The sequence below is a fragment of the Camelus ferus genome, chromosome 8 (assembly GCF_009834535.1).
Source record: "Camelus ferus isolate YT-003-E chromosome 8, BCGSAC_Cfer_1.0, whole genome shotgun sequence".
Taxonomy (NCBI): domain Eukaryota; kingdom Metazoa; phylum Chordata; class Mammalia; order Artiodactyla; family Camelidae; genus Camelus; species Camelus ferus.
In genome coordinates, this window is record NC_045703.1 from 45,382,572 (window position 1) to 45,406,021 (window position 23,450).

General features: G+C 39.1%; 1 protein-coding gene across 3 annotated transcripts in view; it reads right to left on the reverse strand.

The window, feature by feature from the left end:
* The window catches only part of SAMD3 (sterile alpha motif domain containing 3), a 114,654-nt gene that overhangs the window by 33,452 nt on the left and 57,752 nt on the right, over nt 1–23,450 (reverse strand). For 2 of the 3 annotated variants that reach the window (XM_032484905.1, XM_032484904.1), the window contains exons 2-4: nt 8,157–8,256; nt 7,292–7,481; nt 4,026–4,133 (exon numbers count right to left, since the gene is read on the reverse strand). In XM_032484905.1, coding sequence (XP_032340796.1) covers nt 4,026–4,133; nt 7,292–7,481; nt 8,157–8,235 — 377 coding nt within the window. In that variant the 5' untranslated portion in view covers nt 8,236–8,256. Of the gene's footprint in view, nt 1–4,025; nt 4,134–7,291; nt 7,482–8,156; nt 8,257–8,508; nt 8,787–23,450 lie in introns of those variants that run through there. The other variant, XM_006180721.3, reaches the window with a different exon arrangement.

Genomic DNA, 23,450 nt, shown 5'->3' on the forward strand with positions numbered 1-23,450 from the left:
CAGTGCCTACAAACAATACACCAGGTGTCGACCAATTGACATTTGCCCCACTGAGCTTAGACAGGTGGGTAAGATCATTCTACAACATTTTATAGCAGCACCTGACTCAGGAAAAAAATTGTTAAAGTAATTTTTAAATATGTGTGCAACCATGACTAATTTATAATTACCCCCAAAGGCTGAAGCAAAACAACTACACATATATATTTAAAGTTCAAGCAAAGTGCTTTTAAAATAACATTTAGGAAACTTCTAACTGTTTATCTGATTTCAGGCTTTTTTAGGTACTAAAAGGGAAGCAAATAGTTTCAAATAGCGTAGATGAAAAACTAAGACTGGCATTGCAAAAAAAACCCAAACTTTCTAAAGATTTCGCATGTTGAGGATGGGACTTTATAAACCTTCCATCATGAAAGGGCATTTAAGCAATTGGATAAAGAGCACAAAATCACCTATCACCGAAGAAAACTGCATTGTGTCACAGCACCCTGGTGTTTCCTTAGGACACAGAATTCACCCACTGGCATTCACACATTTCTACTAAGGAATTTTTGAGAACCAAAATCAGGTGAACGTCCTGTCTCTAGAGCCTTCCTTTACTTCTTGTCTGCAAATAATCTGGATAGAAAAAACATGTTCCTTTTAGGGAACATAGGAAAAAAGATCACAAGAATAATGCCGGCCACCTTACATGGTGTGACAACAGCTTTAGGTACTTTAATTTTTAACTCATTTGGACCTCAGAGACTACATATGCGGGTGGGTGTTCCCATCTCTCATTGTGTTGAGACCACCTGGTGAGGAATGGATGAGTCAGGATTCCCAGACAGGTGTGTGAGACCTCAAAGTTGGCACGTGGTCCACCACCCTTCCCTGCCTCATGAAAGCAGTTGGCTTCATGAAAGCCTTGTAGCCAATCATCTGCTTCCTAGCCTGTTGTGTGTGCATGGCTTATAAACTCCTGGAGTTTAACTCTGTTTTGAAAGATAGTGTATTTAACAGCAAAGGAAACTATAAACAAAACAAAAGGACAACCTATAGAATGGGAGAAAATATTTGCAAATGATGTAACTGACAAGGGCTTAATTTCCAGAATATATAAACAGCTCATACAACTCAATAACAAAAAACAAACAACCGAATCAACAAATGGGCAGAAGACCTAAATACACATTTCTCACATGGCTGGATGAAAAAGGATGTGGGAAGGGAGAGAATCTGTCCCACCCCAATCCACAGCCCCAGGTAAAGGGCAGGATCAGAGCAAAAATATCTACAACAGGTACCCCTGCCTTGTCCTTATCTGCCCCTACACAGCTGGTTGCCTAGGAGGGCGACACCTGACCCACGCTGGACCCCTCAGTTTCTCTTCCCCAGATCCTGGACTAAGCAACACCGAAAGACTGAGTCCATTGGCTGGGACGCCCTGAGCTGTTTCCAGGGAGAACGCCCCCTGGAGGCAGTGCTGGGGCAAGGCACTCGTAGGCCAGCCAGTCTGAACAGGGCAGAGCAGCCAGGAGTAGGAGGATAAACCCGTCCTCAGAGGGAAAAGCAAGGGACCGAGGCAGATGCAGGAAGCAGAACAGAGGCAGAGGTGGCCCTCGCCGGGCTCCTCCAGCGAGGGGGAAGGCTTCACCTCTGGCTTTGCAGCTCCAGCTCCTCTGTGCCCAGGGGACTTTACATGTTTGCCCTTGCATGCTGTGAAATGCTTTTCCTGCAATAGACTCCCCTTGTCTGAAGTTAGTATGGATTCGTATTTCTTACAGCCAAATATATATACTAAGGCAAGGGACATGAGTTGATTTTTGGACATGCGCAACTCTGACGTGCTTGTGGACAGAGATGGACGGCGGGGGGGCATATAGACTAGGAGAGACTTTATGATTAGAAGGAAGATACGGGGGTATTGGCCCTGGTTTCCAAACCCTCTTATTTCTCTCCATTTCTAATCCAGTTCTGTTATTTTCTCCCCCTTGCCAGACACTATAAAAATGAGAGATACCATGAAGCACAGGCTGTGCCTTTGACCAGCCACGGGAAGAAATGGGAATGATAATATGAGAATGGACTATCAGCAGAGGGCTTAGGAAAGAGCAAAGGCCTATAGAACCTACAGAGGTGGCACCCTCCTCTCGCACCGGCAGTAAGTAGGGAGAGGAAAGAAGCCCTCAGGAGAGGGGATTACCACCTGGAGCAGTGCTGTGTAGACAGGTACACTGAGTGCTCTCCGGTGCTTCCACTGTGCTCAGCACTGAGCAGGTGTTACTTATTTTTAGACAGTGGTCCTCACAAGAGCACCATGAGGAAAGCATTGTGGTTATTATTCCCATTTTGCAGAGTTGGAAACTGATTTACAGTGGTATTAGGGTTGGACTCCTGGGAGAGTTGTCGCTCTTCCTGTCTCTACTCACACCTGAACAGTCAGAGGAGGGACTGGCTGCTTGTGGTAGCTTCATGATGCGGTCACTGAGACCTCATGGCTGACTTCATACATCTGGAGCCACACTGAAGGACAGCACTTGGAACCAACCAGCACCCATGAGCAGAAAGGAGATGAATGATGCCACCACTGAAATGTCTTTACATCTCCTGAACCACAGACCAGGAAGACCACGGGGACCAAGTCTCACCTAGGACCTCGCCTCCCACCGTCCTGTTCGCCACCCCAAATGGGAGCCAGAGCCAAGGAGGAAGATAGAGCCTCAGACTGGGAGGCCCTGAGGAGCTTTGAGCCCAGGGCTGAGACTGCTAGGCTGAAGGTAGTAGAGAGAGAAAGAGAACAGAGAGGATGCCCAGAGCTGACCCGTTTTGTAGGAGCTCCTGATCGAAGGTGCAGTTTTCCCTGTGCTCAAAGGGCGGCTGGGGCCCGGTGGCCAGGGGTGGGGCTGCTGCCTTTGGTCCCCTGGACTCCCACCCTGATGGCGGTAAAGTCCGTGCTCAGGCGAGAAGGGCCCAAACAGAAAACCTAGCTAGAAGCTCCCTGACTTCTCTAAACTCGGTTTCACTCATTCACAAAAAAGAGAGAATGTATATATAAACAGATAAACAACAAGGTCCTACTGTATATCCCAGGGAACACATTCAATATCTTGTAGTAACCTATTACGAAAAGGAATCTGAAAAAAAAATGTATGTGTGTAACTGAATCGCTATGCTGTACACCAGAGACTAACACAACATTATAAACTGACTGGACCTCAATAAAAAAAATATATTTTTTTTAAAAGAGACAAGAATGCCCACCTTGCAAGACTACTGTGTGGACAAAATGAGACAATAATGTAAGGATTTGTGAAAACTATAAAGGACCACACCCTGGCCTGACTATCGCCTAGTTACGCTTCTATACCAGCTGACCTCTCTCCTTTCAATGACAGTACGTTTAACAAAAAGCATTTGCTCATCAGCCGCTGGAAACAACATGTATCACAAGGCTGGGTGGCTGGGACTCGTGTACCAAGTCTCACCTACAGTCCCCCTCAGGACTTGGCTTGGGTGCCCCTTTCCTGCGTCTGGTTCTCTAGGTCTATAGGTTCCCTCTCTTCCAATGCAGCCTGTACGATGAAATACTATACCTCACAAAACCTGGTGTAGGAATATAAGGAAATGTTTACCAAAGCAGTGCCTCCATCAGGAACAGCCAGGCCAAGACAACAACTACCAAACAAAAACAAGGAATCCACGGAAGTCATATTCTATAGGACGTTATTCACAGAATAAATTCTGTCCCTGTGGCTACTGCCAATCACTCTGGACAGTTTATGACAGAGAAATCTTCTTTTTTCCTTAACAACGTGTACTTGAAAAATGCATAATATCATCTCAGACTTCACTTTTCCAATGCAAAGACCGGAAAGCTTAACCTTTGTCTTTTACCAAATAGCCTTCATCACTTGATACAAAAATCCTTTCCAGAAAAACAAATAGCTTCCACTTAGAAATACATGTAAGTACATGAAACCTCATAAAAATAACGGTAAATATTATTATTTAGCCTTAAAAGGTCGAGACGTTGTCAATCCCACCTCTGTTTCAGGACTCTTTGGTCAATTAGTCCATGATCAAGGTTTTCAGCTGGATGGGAAGATGGCACCTGCTCCCCATGACTGGCTGGACTGGAGGACTGGTCATCCCTGTCACCAAGAAAGAAAAGGCGGGTCAGGGGCTATTTGACAGGAGCCACAACCACTGCTGTCACAGTGGCTCTGAAGGTGGGGGTCAGCCCATCGTCAACTCTGTGATCTTTATCTGTTTCCAAGCTCCACTTCAGAGTCATGACTAAGAGAACTGAAAGGAGAACCCTTGGGGGTCATCTCACTCAGTATCAGGGTATCCATGCCAGGAGGCAGATGATGCTAGTCCACAGTGCTGTTTCCACCAATCTGTCATATTTATAAATGGCGGTATGATAATTGTTTGTTTTATGAAATAATGGTGATAGTAGAATGTACCTTTATTGGTTAATATTCTTATATGGCCAAAAAACAAAAAAACGGTGAACTCTGTCAGACCCCTTCTCTGTTCTCTGCCATTTGGGGAGACCTTTATTTTCTGTGTAATTTCATGATCTTAGAATCACACTCCACTAACTCCTGCATTTTCTGAGTGGTGCCCAGAAAGGAAAGCAACTTGCTCACCACCACAAGCTACTCAGTAGCAGCACCAGCTGACCTTAGTTTTCCAACTTCCTGTCCAGTGATTCTGCTACCAGATTCCACAAGAACACCACCAAAAAGCAACAGCAAATACTCCTATTACATATTCCTATCATTTGCCTAAGTTGGAGTAGGATGCCAAATATCCTGTCTAAAGGTGGCCTGTAAATTTTTTTTTTCAAAATAACATACCAGGCAATCATCAGGCATTAAATGAAATTTGAACTCAAGTTGAAATCCATCTGCAATCTCTGATCTAGCCTGCTGTTTTATAAACTCTTTAGAAGGAGTCTTAAGCATCAGTTATTCTACCCACTTCATTTTACAGTTGAAACTAAGAAAAGTTAAGCAAATCTTCAGGGTTAGATGAGTAGCTAATATCAGAACAGTGATTTGAAATCAAATGTTTTGATACCTAGCTTCAGGGTTCTTTTTACTACACCGAGTTTCCTATCTTTATTAAGCACTTCCTAAAAGGATTTAATTAGATAGCATGTTAAATAAATAGTATTTCCTCATGCCTTTTTCTATTATCATGATTCCCACATGACAATATATTTGTCAAGTGACAATATATTGACAATAAGCAAATACAGCCAATAAATATTTTAACCATATATAAACAATAAACCCACCAGCAATTGTGGTTTTGCACCAGAATAATTTAATCTGAATGCAAAACGAAACAATCCTTAGAGTCAACTATTTACTGGCTTGAGTGAACCGCCTTCACTCATCAATCCCTGGAAGACCAGTGTTCGGAGGCTTGGCTCCATTTGAAAAGGGCTTTCTTAACCAGGTTAGCAAAGCTGATTATTTAACAAAAGACTACTTTGGTCTGAGTGAAGGAGGAGAGATTTTCTCAAAGATAATGATACTTCTAACATCCGTATGAGTAAACATGGAGTTAAGTACTGTATTCCTTTTCACAACCTACAGATGAAGCAACAGGAGTGTCAACATTTACCATAATCAGTCCAAGTCAGTGGTAGAACCAGGAATGAAGCCCAGATTTCCTGGCAGTCCAGCTAGTTCTCATTTACTAGAGAACATTATAAATTGATTTCCAGTGGAAGCAAGGCTGTCTGTTTTCTTCCAAGCTGTGCCTAAGGCAGTATCAAGATTCCAGGCAACTGAGGGGAACTTCCAGCTCAAGAGTCCAACTCGTCCAAGAATGCTGGGAAATTACTTTGAGCTCTGCTTGAGGTTTCCACCCTCCCTTTGCTGGAAAGGAGTGAAAGCATGCAACGGGAACTTCATCGAAAGTCATATATTGACGAGTATGCTTTTACATAGATATGTCAAAACCACGTTTAGAAGAAGTCCTTCAAATAAATCAGATGGTGGAATCTCCAGACCAGCCATGGACCATTCCTTTAAGCCTGCCTATCCCCTCCCATGGCCCAAACATCCAAGTATTCTAGGACTCTGATTACTTAAGTCAGGCCTCTCTAACATAGTGCTGCTTCTAAAAGAGCAAGACAAAAAAAAAAAAAATATATATATATATATATATATATAAAAATATATATAAATATATATATTTAAAAATATATAAATATATATATTTAAAAATATATAAATATATATATTTACAGACATAATCTGGAAAAAAAAACTAAAGTAAAAACATAGAATGGATTTCACCAAACATCATAATCTTATTTTAAAAATTCATGAATAATTGGTCTTCAGCAGTTATCTAACCTTAGAAACCTTCCAAAAAGTCTCAAATATGGAAAAACCAAATCAGAATGCCTAAAATGATCCTGGGGGATAGATTTGTGAAGATTTTGATTTTATAATTTCTGTTACCATTCCCTTTTACTGCAGAAGTCAGCGATTGCAGTTTATTGTTATTTGATTAAAAAACAAACAAACAAAGGGTGAGGGTATAGCTCAGTGGTAGAGTGCATGCTTAGCATGCACAAGGTGCTGGGCTCAATCCTCAGGACCTCCATTGCAAAACAAACAAACAAACCTAATTACCACCCCTCCCCCCAAATAAAAGCTTAAAAATAAATCAAGAAACAATAAAAACATCCCTAAACCTCAAAGCCACCACAAATTTTTATACGTGATTTTACAGGATGCTATGATAGCAGTCAGTACCCCAAGAATACTGTGAAAAATGAGAAACTCCACTGCAGCAAGAGTCTTAAGCAAATTATATTATGAAGGCCTCTAGAGGAGAATATAAATTAGTTACAATAAGGAATCCTTGGCAAATAAATAAATACACACATAAATAGCTTTGGGAAAAGCAGAAGAGCAGAAAAAGATGCTTTTCTCGAATCCTAATGTTAAGACCTAAGCTGCAGAAGTCCACTTCCCCATGTGTCGTACGTGCATTTTAACTGCTTGTGACAGAGCTTTCTATATAGGGACTCTGGGCTCATAGGTCTTCCCTAACAACTGGAGTTAGTGTTTAAAAACTGCTGCATTAAACAAAAATGTATCTTGACTTACAAAACTTTGCAAAGAGTGTCTTTTATACCAGTATCAGAGATACTGTACACATGATCTAGCTGAAAACAGGAACAATTTTCAAAGAGGCTTAAACCCTAAACGTCATGCTACAGCCATCATCGGGAAAGCGCAGCATCAAAAATAAGGCCATTCATGCACAGACTTACTCTGGGGCTGCTTCCACTTGCAGGACCCGGGCTGCTTCTCGAGGGCTTCCCGGGGACTTCAGTTCTTGACTCTTCTGCTTATATTTTTTAATTAAATCCATTAGAACAGCTTGGTGCCCAATTTTCTTTACTAGTTGCTGAACCATTCGATCATTAAGCGCTAGAAGAGCAGCCCCACTGACTTCTTCCTCTGGGAAAAAGAAAAAAAAATGTCTCTACATGCCTGCCAGGTAAAGGACTGTAAGATACAACGCTCTGAGCAGGCAAAATTATTTCTGATGTTAAAAGGAGTATCTAAACTTGTGCTCTGCAGTTATAAAATTATCTGTGTTTTTGACAAAAATAGAACACTAAGATTGCATAATTCCAAATCCATGTCTGCCCCTAAGAAAGTACCAGAACATGGAGTCATAATAAAAACATTTTCTTTCCACATCAACGCCTCCCCTCTTCTGATTCTTTCTAACAGACATTGCTTTTGTAAGGAAAAAGAAATCTTTTTGGAAAAGTATTCTTAATGGTACCTCCCAGGCAATATTCACTACGTGTAAATCCAACACTGCACAAGGCTGCACAAACAATGCACACACTGCATACTTATGGACAAAAGCAGTATCAAATTCATACATCAAATATGTATTTTAAGTAACTCAAGATATATTTTATTTGAGTTGTTTTTGAAATATCAGATTCTCTTGTGGATATCAGGTCAAATGCAAACTCTCCTACAGTCAGTAGAGAAATGAAAGTTCCCCACAGCAACTCCACATCAATGTTCACATGCATTAGGAAAAAAAATCAATAACAGAGGACATTCAGTATTTAGGCTGCTCAATTAACATTTTTGAAAGTGTAAACAACTCACCTTGAAACCTATGAACTAGCTCTCCTAAGTTTTTCTCCACCAACCAATTGCAGACCTGCTCAACTGACCAGGTTTCCATTGCTGTATCCTGTAGGTACACCTGTAGAATAAAAAGAGAGAGTCTTCAGTTTTTCTTTCTGATTGTTGCTCTTTCATTTATTCATTTGTTTTTACCAATCTGTTCTCTAATCTCAGCCCTTCCTCTGCCAGACTCTTTTAGACTCTTAATCCTAAGCTTCTTTAAAATTATTCTTTTCTGAACACACATCTAAAATTTGCTAATAAAACACTCTTTTTAAAAATGAGATCAATTTGAACCTATTTCCTAGTCTCATTTCTCAAATTTCTTCACCTTCTCCTACTTTTTTTCTACAGGCATCCCTCAGCTTTACTAACAGACAGCTAGAGACGTACAATGGTACCCAATCCAGTACCATTAACACCCAGGTTTCTTCACAAAGAAAAGAAAGGTGTGAAATTCACCACTAGTAGGCTCATCAGGAAACGGGTGACATTTACAAAAGGGGTGGGCAAGGGAGGAAGGATCAGATAAAAGCCTGACAGAGATACTTAGTAAACCAAGACTGGTTAACCCCTTGCTGCTCCCCAGGGAGGAGAGATTGCTTTGCTTCAGCAAGAGGAGGAAGTAAGAGCCAAATTCTCAGGAGAATCTGAATGTTTCTTTCCTTCCTTTCAATGATATTCTTACATATTCCATTCAGTTCTAGAACTTTATTGAACACCATTATGATTGGTAAAATAGCTAGGACACACTAGCAGGTTAATTGAAAACTTAGAGAAAAAATTAGTTGGCAGATTCAAAATGGGAAAATAATTCAATATATTAATAATTGTAAGTGAAAGAAGTACATAAGAAGTTGACAAGGTATATTCTTTAGCTCTTCAGTTATATCTGCATGGCACTATTCTTCTGTAACCACTTGGAACACTTAAAACAAGCAAGCCAATTACAATAATTTTTCTTATTTCCCTTAGGCAGCTCATTCTCTGTTTTTTCCTTAATAATTCAATCCAAATTACTTTTATGGACTGAGGAGAAACTGAAAAAAGCTTAAAACAGTTTAATCTTCTTAACATTACTTTTCTTAGTTGCATCTATTTTTTAAAAAATTGGAGTACAGTCAATTGCATACAACGTGTCAATTTCTGGTGTACAGCACAATGTCCCAATCATGCATATATATACATATATTCGTTTTCATATTCTTTTTTATTAAAGGTTATTACAAGATATTGAATACAGTTCCCTGTGCTGTACAGAAGAAATTTGGTTTTTTAATCTATTTTTATATATAGTGGCTAACATTACTTTTGATTTCATCTTTCAAATGAAATGATAGAGATTTACTTGTGCAGTAAGATACTAACTCTCCTATTAAGACAGAGGGAAAGCTACTTTTAGAGAAATGGAATCACAAAGAAAGATAAAAACAGGTGTTAGATCATCTGTTTAAGTTTTATTGCTAGAAGTTCTCAAAATGAATATTATATTGTATTTTTCATTTTTGTGTATTTGAATGTTACAGTTTCCAACATCACAGTTGGATGGTGGAGAGAACACATTTACCTTTCATTCTTGACAATCTGAAAAGATAACAGTCTTCAAAAATCATTTCCTAGAAAACAAGAACACTTCAAAGTAATAAGCCTCATTCTCATAAGTACTCACAAATACCAAGTTACAAAATTGAAAACAAGGGTTAAATATAGAAGAACGTCCTTCTGAATTACAGCAGTGGATTTAATTTGCCACAACAGTAGCCAGGACTCCTCCCCTAGGCTAAGCAGCAATAGCAGGGTGTGAAAAGTCATTATTTGCGAGACTCCGGTGTAAATTAAAAATCACACCTTCCTGTCACACTTCTGGCTTCCTTGTGAAGAGCAGGACTTAGAAAAAAATAGACAAGAAAGAAAAAAAAGACAACAATTCTCTAAACTTGAAGATTAAAAGGTATGCAGAGCAGAAGATACTGCCCTGCAGCCATCGATGGACAAAAGGAAATTTGAAAAAAAAAATGAATCCTTGGAAACCCTCTCATATTTTTTTAATTCCCGGAGTTTCACAAAATCTACTTCTGGGAAAACCAAAGCAGTTATCAAATTATAACCTCATACAAACAATAAGATTTAAAGAAGTATAGTTTTTGCCTATTTGTTTTTCTGAATATTTAATAAGATAAAGATACTTAGACAATGTGACATCTTTAAGTACCAGCCTTACAACTTCCTCTCACATATATCATGGATATATTATTTATGATCTTATATGTCATGAAAGAATAAAAAATATATCAAATGAGAAGAGCGGTATCCAGCAGCTTTACTGCATATCCAGCAGTTTCAGAAACATCTGAAGATTTTGAAATGTGAGGGCAAGTATTATCACTAAATATTTTAAGACACAATAATAAAAAGGAATGATAATAATTAATGAGTATTTTGTTTGAATACTCCAGCCAAACCCATATCATTATTTGATTAAATTATATTTCAATTAAATAAACCTGTATTAAATCTTAAAGGATAGCATCTAATTAAAGCTAGGAAGAAGTAAGACTTTAGTTAAAGCAACCTAAATGTGGGCAAGTTTTATTTAACAAATCTGGTAAAACTCCAAAGGAAGATGATAGTGCAAACTGTTGTGAATGTGGTTTATAATCTTCAAGAGCAATGTGGCCTAGAACATCAGCCACAAATAAATACTTTTTAAGAAAATACAAAAATATTTTGTCTCTTTGCTTTTTGTTTGCATTTTTTATTTTTATTTTCCCACGGTCCAAAAGCTAAGACAACAAAAGGATTTTTTTAAAGCATTGGTGGCAGCACATACCCTCCCTCGGATCAATGTATCATCCTGCCCTGGGAAAGGGCATCTCTTACCACGGCTGCACTTGAAGGGACCAGCCATTTAGCAAAACTCAGGTCCCACTGGTGAAAAAGAAGGAGAATTGAGAGACAAAAATAGGGATGTGGCTGTCACATGGAGCACTGTCCAGCCTTGCAACCTAAGGCTGTTGGGTTGCAACCTTGCTTCAACATGAAGCACTGATATCATTGAACTTCACTGGAGCACAACATCTCAACCACTTTGGGCCACTGTTCATTCCAACCATCACCAGATGGGGAGGAATGAAAACTGGAACAGTCAACTAAAATAGCTTGCATAGCTTAGCCATCAAAATGTTTACTGCCTAGATAGCTCAGAGCTAGGTCTACAATGATACCTCAAAGAAGTTAGAAGCCTTACCAAGATGATAAGACATGTACATACGAGACAGGAGGGAAGAGGGAAGGGCACAACTATTACAGGAATGACACAGCACTAGCACCAAGGTGGCAAAAAATTCAACTCCCAGTAGACCTGAGGCCCAAGATGGCAGGAGATTTGACTTCCAGTAGAGTTTGAGCTTCATTATATGCTCATTGTAATATATTAGCATGGTAAATGACACACCCACAGGTGCCATGACAGTTTCAAGGTTGACCATAAAAGGTTAAAAAGTGGGTAATGACCCAATTCCTGGTAATCCCAGCTCCTTCCCCCAAGTAGTTGTAATAAACCTCTCATTTGTTAGTATATGAAGTTACCAAGCCCATAAAAACTAACAAACCCACAACTCATGGTCACTCTCTGTCACCTTTGGAGACAACTTGCACTCTGTCTACGGAGTGGGCATCTCTCTGAATAAATCTACTTTTACTCAATTATGGCTCACTCTTGAATTCTTTCCTGCATGAAGCCAATGGCCCTCACTTGGCGGGGTGCATCCCAGGGACTCACCTGAGACCTGGGACATGGCCATCCTCTTGTACCCCATTTTCCTGTCTCACACACGCAGAGTATAAGTCAATTATGATGGGTGCTGTAAATAGCACTAGGGGCTGAATTTTCCCACTCTCCTGGAAAGGAATGAATCTTGATTTGGAATCTGAATTAAAGATACAGCTTAGACAATGAAGAAGCCAGAAGAAGTGGGATCAACAGAATGAATTAAAAGTAAAAGGCCAGAAATAAACAAGTCATGTTTTGGGACTTGAAAGGGAACCACACTGCCTAGAATGGTGAACACATTGCAGGGATTAACAGCAGACAGGGTCGGAAAGATCTCTGGAGAGCACGGAGTACTGAGTTCAGACTTTATAGATACACTTAGGCTTGGGAAAGTCATTGAGTTGATTGTATATTCCATACTTTAGAAAGATTATTTTATGCAGCTGAGCCAGATGAATTACAGAAAAGGGTGTTCTTTCTGAAGTAAATTGCACATGAGAAGGAACGGTATAACTTTTACTAAACATTCCTATATGCACCAATTTTTTTTTTTCATTTTAGAAAGATAGATATTTATACTAATCTTTCAAAAATTGTGGAAATAAAACTTTTATTTTTTTCATACATCATGGGCAAAAAGGGAGTGAGATCTACAAAGCTAGCTGACACCAGGCAAGTGAAACACACCAAAAGGAGCTGTCAGTATATGTTAAGCTAAGCCAAATGAAATTGCGATTATTGTACATACAAGAGTTTAAGATTAGTAATTTCTTATAGTTGAACTTACTGATTGAATCTTTTAAATTAATTAATTATTTTATTAAAGTATAGTCAGTTTACAATGTTGCATCAATTTCTAGTGTATGGCATAATAGTTCAGTCATACATACACATACATATATTCGTTTTCATATTCTTTTTCATTATAGGTTACTGTAAGATATTGACTATAGTTCCCTGTGCTATACAGTATGAACTTGTTGTTTGTCTGTTTTATGTATAGCAGTTAGTATCTGCAAATCTGATTGAATCTTGATTTTGTAAAAACTACTACTTTTTTGGGTTCCCTTTATTTAGCAAAACTTATCAGAGGTATCTGTAATTCACACCACCTCCAAAGTTTGAGGGACAGAAGTGAGGAATAGAATAATAGTAACTTAAATTTTTTATTTTTACACATATAAAGAAACTAAGCAGCAATCTATCTGGGAGGCTTAATTAAGTTAATGAACAAAAATAGCAATGAGCCAGAGTACCAGGTCGTTTGGGACTTTCGAGTCACAAACACCCAGGCCTTTCGGTTTGTGAGTCAGACTTTTGATGTGTCCTTGCTTTTGCCTAGCTGACGATCAAAGCTTGTGAATCAGCAACAAGAACTGTATTCTCTGGGTTCTTGTCAGAGACAGTACCTGTGAGCTGCACTGTTAACTTTTATCAAAAGCTGAATCTGTAATTGAGAAGACTTGATAGACATCAGTTCTTTCAGAATTAATTTATAAATTCCAATCCATACACAAATGTGTTTATATATTTTTACTTACTATGATAGTGGTAGTTATCCCAAAGAATACATAGGGGAAAAAGACCTAGAAATGCTTGGCAAAAGGACTTGCATTCCCAGATGCTCAAAAGTATTAAGTTATAATAAATATAAAAACATGGTTCTGGAGCAAAAGAGGACAGATCCTTGAAACAGAATAGAAACCTGGAAACAGAAATATATGGAAGTATTAAAAAGATGTTTTTCCAGATTGGTGGCGAGGGAAATTTTGTTCGGATGCTACCTCATATCACCTACAAAATAAATTCCTCAGAGGAATTAAATAATTAAATATGAAAAATTAAATTTAAAAATCAAATGAATCTAAAATAAGTTATAAAATAAAAATGAAAGATTGAGAGATTTGACCACAAAAAATGAAAAGATGTATGTATACATACACATCATATATTGTTATAAGGAATATAATTCCTTAAAACCAATAAAAAGATAAATCACCAATAGAAAAATAGGAATAGGCAATTCATAAACAAGACTTTAAATAATTAAATATCTAAAAATGCACCACTTTTAAAATAATTAAGTTAAATACCATTTTCACTTACTTTGTTGGAAAAGGTGAAAAAAATATTAGCAAGAGTGTAAGGTCTAACATTCTCTTACATATTCTTAAGGGAAGTATAAATTGGTACAATTTATCCTGTTGTGTTATTCTCATTTTATATATTAAAAAACCTGAAGTTTACAAAAGAAATTCATTGAACGCCTCATAGCTTGTAAGAGGAAGAGCTGATTTGAATCTCAATCTATCCAACTTTGAAGGCTACTTATATACAAAAAATCTTCAAAATATTCTTACAATTTGATCCCAAAATAACATTTCTAAGATTAAGGATATTAACAGGATGAGCACAAAGATGTTTGCCAAAGCAATAGTTAGAAATGCAAAGAAACTGGACAAATTAAATTTCAGCAATAGGAAGTGACCAATGAATTATGGGCATTGATATTTAAAATAGAATGCTATGCAGTGATTAAAGCCTGTTTTAGAGAAATAGTCGTGAAATATAATTAACTGAAAATAGGTTTAAAATAGTACAATTCAATCTGTACAAAGAATAAAATAAAACTAGAACAACATGCGTAGGTAGCTCGAAGACTGGGAAAATACACCAAAAGATAAAAGAGGTTCTCTCGCTTTGGTGGAATCTATGCATTTTATTTTTTAATTTGCTACTCTCACAATTGTTTCCATTAAAGAACTTTAATGTTATTCTCAGGAAAGTTAGGGTTTTAAAAATGAAAGGTAAAAAGTGATATTTAAGGATGACTGCCGGAGAGGCCACAGTCCATCGGTTCTAAACCAGAAAATTAAAAGAGAGCGCGCAGGGCCAGGATCCAGCCCGTCAAAGTGGGGTTTGTTACTTTGTTCTGTTTTAAAGACAGAAGATTTCGCCTACAAATCTGGAATCTTGGTTTCCTTCGAAAAGTCAAAGTTCTTGCAACACTGGGTTCATACTTCTGAACAGCAACAAACTGAGTAGTGGCTGCTCCCTTGAGAGAAGAGTAAGACACTCAGATGCAGTGTCAGGTACGGGGAGCACAGGGCAAGAGAGCAGCAGGCTGGGCCTCAGATAGCTGGTGTTTGTCAGCTCTGGAGGAAGAGGTTTGAGAAGAATGATAAATACACACACATATATACATATATATGTGTGTATGTGTATATGTGTATATATGTATATGTGCAATAATTATCTCTGAATACACTTAGTTCTTAATTCACTTTTCTTTTAACTTCTAGAAGAAATAATACGTATCAGAAAAGCATTTGCCATAGCAACCTCAAGGCAGAGATGATAATATACATATTAGAGTTTAGGCCTTGAATCAAAGTCAAGGGCTCAAAACTTCATGTGTCGGCAAGCCCCGGTGTGTTGGGGCTTTCATTTTCCTGGCAACTTCACCCTTGAAGTAAAATGCACGAGAATTGATTGACTGTAGACACTGGCTTAGTGTAATTTTTTTTGCAAAGCTCAACGTGTGTGCAACGGCACAGGTGAGAACTGCTTATTTTATAGCTCTGAATGGTGGCAAGAACTGATGCTATTAAAATATTACAGTTATTAAACTGTTTCTTCAGAGCCACTCCTCCGTTAGAGCACATGGCAGTTGATTTCTCGATCCTCCTAGAAGGCTTACCCGGCAGAGCCAAGCTGGGGCCTCTTGATCCATTATACCAAGTGTCAGTCTGACTTATTAAGGTCCCTTCTGAGGGAAGAGGACACAAGGTGGAGGATCTTCTTAATGCTCTGTGACTCAAACCGCAGGTGGGAGGTGTGGGGACGAAAAAGGCACAGGATTCTGTGGTTCTCCTACAAGGCTGGTGCAGGTTGAATGACCAACACTCAGGCTTCTGTCAGCCCTGGTTTCTCTGAAGATAGGCTGGGATGTTCCAACTTTTTGTTGATATCAAGCTACTCTTCTTAAAAAAAAAAAATTGGTCAAAAAAGTAAACGTGGTACCAATAGGTAGTCTACAGTCGATTGGTTTGAGTGTGTGTGCTTGAATTTGTGTGCGAGGGTGGTGTGTGTGTGTGAGAGACAGAGAGACAGAAGGAGAGAAAATAAAAGCAAGACTGAACAAAGGAGCAAGCCAGCACAGGGGAGAGAGTAAGGAGAAAAGGAAAAGATTCTGATGAATGATAACCAGTAAATGATAAGACAATCATATTGGAAATGAAGACTACAGGAATGTAATACAGTTTTCATGTCGAACATGGTAAACACATTTTTAAAATTCACTTTATGGTAAATTTGTAAAAAATCTCTGCATTTCAGCCTTAACTCTTACCCTCCTCACTTCTTCCGTTCTTTGATTGCCTTTGAGAACAAGTGTGGCACACCCGGGAGAAGGTGGGAGTAGTTTGGAAGAAGAGGAAGAAAAATAAATTGCATTCAGAAATTAAATCATCCCCCAAAGATTAAAATAAGAAAAAAACAATCAGTATTTCCATGACCAGTCCTAAAACTAACTTGTCATTTCAAATTTTTTGGCACTGAGAATACATCTTAAAAAATGCTGGCCTGGCCACTTGTTCTTGGTAAAATGCTAAGGAGAGATGCCTAAGTGAATTAAGCTGTCAGCCTGCTATTGGCTTAATCCCAGCTTCATTGTCTACTGATCACATTACCCTGTTAATCCAATTGCCCAAATCCCCTGTTGAGTTATCCACATCATGTTGTCCTCTTTCTGGTGCAGTTTTCCATCCACTGTTGCAGAAATATTTGCAATACTTCAGCATACCGTCAGCTTTCCCAGGAAAGGGTGCTAGTGAAGGCTGTCCCCCAGTGGGTCCTGACGGGCAGGCCAGGGGTGGAGAGGGGTAACAGGTGTTGTTGAGGGGTGCAGGGCTTCTGCTGAGTCCCTGCTTCTCTCTCAGTTGAACTCAGGACTCAGAATTTTATCTCAAAAAATTATTTCTCAACTTACATAATATAGGAGTCCACTGCGGGTACTTAATAAACAAGACTGTACTGTGTAGCACAGGGAAATACATACAGGATCATGAAAATGTTGATTCCCAAACTCTCCCCCTGAAGATCCTGACTCAGCTAGCTTGGGGCGAGTCCCTGTAATGAGTATTTTGAATCATTTCTAGTAGTTCTTGTGATTAGTCAAGTTTGAGAAGACACTGAAATATTCAACATGATTCATTTCAATTTATAGCACCCAAAAGGCCAAAGTTTACAAACCATCCTAACACGTCATTAGACATAAATTATACCATTGAGAACTTTTTTTAGCAGTTTATAAAAATAATCATGTAAATATCACCGAAATTAATGTAGCAATGTATTTACAAAGATTTTCATAAAACTAAGAATGTAAAATAAATGTAGTAACCTGATTTTTTTGATATTTTATATTGTGGTTAAATATATACATAACATAAAATTTACCATTTTAACCCTTTTTCGTGTGTGCAATTCAGTGGCATTAAGCACATTCACACTGAGCACAGCCATTACTACGGTCCACCTCCAGAACTTTTTTATCATCCCAAACTGAAACTCTACACGTCAAAGAATAACTCCCATCCTCCATCCCTGGTAACCACCATTCTACTTTCTGTCTCTATGAATCTGACTATTCTAGGTACCTCATATAAGTGGAATCATAGAATATTTGTCCTTGTGTGTCTGGCTTATTTCATTTAGTGTGATGCTTTCAGTGTTGTATTTTCCTCCCTTTTGAAGCCTGGAAATATTTCGTTGTATATTTACATCACATTCTATTTATCCTTTCATCTGTTAATCGACATTTGGGTCATTTCCACCTTTTGTTATGATGCATAATGCTGATATGAACACGGATGTACAAGTATCTGTTCAAGTCCGTGCTTTACTAAGTGGATTTTCATGGTTATAAATGTCAGAGGACTCATTCAATATACTCTGATTTCCTGCTACATCAGTAACAGATGTGGAGACCTTATGCGGATCTTCCAAATCTGGCAAAATCCTCTCATTTCCTAGATGGGGAAAAGAGGGTCTCAGAAATACTTAGTGACTTGCCCAAGGACACACAACTTGTTGAATTAGGATGTACTCTTTATCAGGCCCAGCAAGGCAAGTAAAATGAATTGCATTTAATGAAACCAACCTTCTAGGCACTTTCATCCTAATATAGACTGGAAGCCCTTGCATGGTGACAACTCTGTCTTTTCCCTTTTGTAACCCTGTGCTGAGCACTAACAACACATAATAGGACCTCAAAGGTTATTGAGTAAAATATTCCAGTGCGTAAATACAACGACTGTGTGAATACTCTTTGAAGGAAATGATACACAGGTTGTAAATACAGGGGCAGATGACTGTCATAACCCAGAGGTGCCAACCGCAGTGCCGGAACAGACTGGTTGCCTCCAATCTGTTGACAGGTGGTGAGAACTGACGTCTCTCTTTGCCACAGCTAGCACCTCTTCCAGGTGTACAGAGCCTTCAAGCAACCTTATGCATTTCACCCATTGTACACAAAAAATAAACTTTTTCCTCTGCATGCCGTGATGTGGAAAAGTAAGAAGCAAAGGGCCAGGCTGGCAAAATGGAGTTTGGAAGGACCAGGGGGAGATGGAGATAGCAATGTTTCATCATTACCTCTGGCTGCATGTTAATCTCCAGGGGAGCTGTGCCCATCTTCCTTGCCAGTCCAGTTAAATGAGAATTTCTGGAGAAGGCATCACAGGCATTAATGTATTTTTTTAAAGCTCGCTCAGGGGACTCCAGGATGCATCAGGGCTGAGAACTAATGGTGTAAAGTGAGGCAGAGAGAACAGACTTCTAGAAACAAGGAAAGACTGCCGTGGAAGCACCTTCTTTTGGAGCCTCCTCTGGAATTGTATGCAATTAACTCAAGGGAGGCTCTCCTGGAGGCCTGCGCTGGGAGGTGCGGGCAGACAGAGCTCAGCAGACACATTCCTGTGTACATCTGAGGTAACTCCCAAGCCCGCATCTCCTTCTCCTCACTACCACCCCTCTCCCAAGAGGGCTCTGGGCTCATTGCCACTGGAGAGGAATAGGGCAAGAACTAGAAGTGAACACACGGGTTTCTGGTTACTACAAGCAAAAGCCTCGGTTCCCAGGGAAGTTTAGGTACTTGGTTTAGAGAGTCTTGTAGTGAAACATAAAGAGAGAAGGCCTTTCCCCAGACTGGAGCGCGCCCTCTCAGGGGGGTACCTCTGCCTTCTCAGCAGCACGGCCAGGAAGAGAGCCGCACCCGGGCAGCAATGCTGGGCTCTGAGTCTGCACAGATGTGACCCCTGGAGGCCTGGGTCAAGTTTCCTGTGCCCAAGCATGGTCCAGATGTAGCAGCGAGGCTCTGGACCCAAGGACCATGTCAACGAGGACAGTGGATGTTTTGATGGGAAACTGTGGAGCGGGAGTTGGGGAGCTCATGGAGGACCTGAGGTCGCTTTTCTTTCTCCTTACTCTGGTGGAACTGTGACACAGAGACTGATATTTAATTGCTGTGAAAGACTGAAAAATTAATGCCTCACGTTACTGAGTTATTGGACTGAGACTTATACCTGTGTGTAGACACTTTTTAAAAATATTAAGTAAGTCATAGGAATGAAGAGAAACAGGAGGTGGTGAAGCAGGAATTAGGTATGCCATAACATCATATTATGCTTCTATTATGACATTCATCATACGGAAATAACACTGTTTGATTATCAGCCTGGGTTTTCTCCGTTAGACGTTTCCTGAGGATAAGGACTGTGTCTTACCCAGCTTTGTAGTTCTAACACTTAGTACCATGCCTGGCACAAAGCAAGCCTGCGCAGCTCCTCATGAGTAAGCTCACAGCTGGTCAGCTGAATAGCGAGTGGAATGCACAGCTCCCCATGCAGGGATGAACTGCATAGCTAGTAGAGGAGAAGCTCGAGGAAAAAGAGTCAGCAGACGTCCCCATGGTGACCACAGTAATGGGTATCAAACAGATACAGCTGCAGACTCTGAAATGTAGGCAAGTTTCATGGCTGGAGAAATTAGTTTGCTGTAGTCAGAGTTCACAAGACAAGTATCTGCTCATACAAATACTATCAAATGTCTTACAGTAAGTTGTGATGTGTTTGGGAACTAAAGTTTGAAATAAAGAATGACCCCGTGGTATGGTATCTTACTCATGTAGCCGAAGCTGTGATGCAGAACAGTGTTGATTAAATTACTGAAGAAAAGAAAGATTTATTTCCACCAAGTTCCCTGAGGAGTTCCTAAGAACCTGGACGCTGTAGCTATTACTTTGAGCCTACTGGAAGAATGATATGATACTGGAACTCTTTGCACTTAGAGCGTTTATGTCAAACCCAAAGGAATTTCTGGCAGGAAGGTTCAGCAGGCTGGGGTCGAGCAGGGGAAGCGGCAAGGGGACTGCTGAGCTGCCCCAGCCGTGCCCAGGACCGGGCGTCCGCTGTGCTTACGGCTGTGGTGAGATCTGTTCACCTCTCGTGTGCACAACCCTGGGACCCTTCCCGTTTGCTGGAGGAGGGCTCCTCAACCCCACCTTTGTTGAATATGTTGATTGAACAGATTCAGTCCTGGTTAAAGAAGGCTTATTAACAGCTTGTGGTCAAATGATAGAAATATGGGTTGAATGCCAAGATTGTAAGGAACTTTTAAAAATTGGTCAAATAATCATTCCTGAAAAGTTCTGAGAAGACAAAATCAGACCTGAGGGAAGGTCTTCAGTGTCTGGTTCCTCAATTCAGCCTGTAGTCACGTGCTGTTTAAGAACATTATTAATGCCTTAGAAAAATAAATAAAGATTTCAAAGACCTTAACAAGTATGTGTGTACAGTTTTTATTTTATTTGACTATAGAGATAACTATCATTATAGGAAATGTGGAAAAATATAAGATATATAGAAAAATATTTAAACCCTATAATGTATATGTTTTAATACAGTTGTACACAGTTATTTTTATTTTTTATTTCTGCCATTTCTCCTGCTGTTAAAGAATTTCCCCACATTATTCAAATTTTTAAAATATAATTTTTAATGGATATAGCATTCTGACTTATGAAAGTGTAATTTAATTAGCTCACCCCAAATATTGAATGTTTAAATTGTTTCTGTTTTTGTGTGGATGTGTTGTTATTGAAAATAATGCTACAGTAAACATATTTGTTCATGAATAGCTCATAGTTCAAAGATTAGTTCCTTGACCAATCAAGATGGTTCAGTCAAAGGTGTAAACAAAAACGTAAGGGTTTTATTTTAATTTTTTCCAAATTGCTTTCATTTTGGTTTCTTTTCTTTTTTTCAAATAGAGGTACTGGGAATTGAACCAAGTGCCTCGTGCATGCTCAGCATGCGCTCTACCAACTGAGCTATACCCCTACTCCCCAAATTGCTCTCTAGAGGGTATATCCTTCAACTCTCCTACATAACAGCATAGACTAACACTGAACAACAGAACTTTTATCATTAATGAAAATGTTCTATATCCGCATTGTCTGACGTAGTAGCCCCTAGTTACACCTGATTACTAGGCACTTGCAATGTGGTCAATGTGACTGAGGAAATAAAATTCTAATTTTACTTACTTTTAATTAATTTAAATTTAAGTAGTTACATGTGCTTCCAGCTCCTATATTAGAAAGCACAGGGAGACAGTTTCCGTATCACTAAACCCTTAACTCTGAGGAATGGGTAACAGAGCTTGTCAGTGGCCACCCATAACCTCTCAGGCCTAACTTCTGCAGTGTGGGAAAGGCTGACTTCTCCTGCCCTGGGGGGCCTTTCCTAGCAACTAGCACCCATGATGCTCAGGGCAGGCTGCAAGTCGAGGAGTCTTAACAATGGAGTAATAGGATTTGGTGTATAAATACCCCCACAGGGGTGGGGAAAGTCACTGTAGATATCTCAGAGGCACAAATTCTATTCAAACCTCAAGAGTTCCAAGCAGGATTAAGTTCTGTTATTTAACGAGGCAACAGGCTTGTTAGTTTACCTTTTATAGGCTGTCTTACCTTCCTTGTTTCACTTCTCCACTTCTATCCTAATATTTCTTTGCATCTACTTTCTCTCAGAATCTACTTGGGAAGCCAAAACTAAGAGTGCTACCAGTTCCAGAAATATATCTACATGTTGGAACAATTGAAGGCACTATGTTCTTAGAGCATGCAGTGAAAATTATGGCAATGAGGAAAGACATTGAAGATGATACAAATAAATGGAACGATATACCTGCTCATGGACTGAACAATCAATACTGTTAAAATGGCCACACTACCCAAAGCAGTCTAAAGATTCAATCCAACCCCTCTCAAAATACCAGACATTTTTTCACAGAACTGGAACAAATAATCCTAAAATATGTACGGCTCCACAAAAGGCCCTAAATAGCCAAAGCAATATTGAGAAAAAATACAGCTGTATTATCTTCCGTGTTTTCAAACTATACTGCAAAGCTACAGTAATGGTATTGGCACAAAAACAAACACACAGATCAACAGGCCAGAATAGACAGCCCCAAAATAAACTCATGCTTATATGGTCAGTTCATCTAAGACAAAATGGAAACAAGAATATGCAGTGAGGAAAAGACAGCTTCTTCAATCAATATTGTTGGGAAAGATGGACAGCTACACACACACAAATAAAACTGGATTATTTTTGTACACCCTACACAAAAATAAATTAAATGGATTAAATACTTAAATGTAAGGTCTGAAACCACAAAACTCCTAGACAAAAATATAGGCAGTTATCTCTTTAACATGGGTTCTTAGCAATTTTTTTTTTTTACTGTGTCTCCTTGGGCAAGGGGAACAAAAGCAATAATAAACAAATGGGACTGTATCAAGTTAAAAAGCTTTTTGCACAGTGGCGGAAATTACTAACAAAATGAAAAGGCAACCTACTGAGTGGGAGAAGATATGTGTAAATGATGTATTAGATAAGAAGGGGATATTCAAAATACATAAAGAACTTAAACAACTCAATATTAACAAAAAAAATAAATAAATAAAACAACCAGATGAAAAAATGGGCAAAGGACCTGAATAGACATTTTTCTAGAGAAGACATGCAGGTGCCCAACAGGCACATAACAAGATGCTCAGCATCACTCATCATCATGGAAATGCAAATGAGAATCACAATGAGATACTACCTCACAATTGTCAGGATGGCTATTATCAAAAAGACAACAGATAAAAAGTGCTGAAGAGGATGTGGAGAAAAGGGAATTCTAGTACACTGTTGGTGGGAATGTAAGTTGTACAGCTACTACAGAGAAGAGTATGAAGATTCCTCAAAAAAATAAGAATAGAACTACCATACAATCCAACAATTCCACTTCTGGGTATTAATCCAAAGAAACTAAAAACACTCATTTGAAAAGATGTATATATACTCTTATATTTATTGCAGCATTTTTTTTTATAATAGCCAAGATATGGAAGCAACCTAAGTGTCCATTGATTGATGAATGGA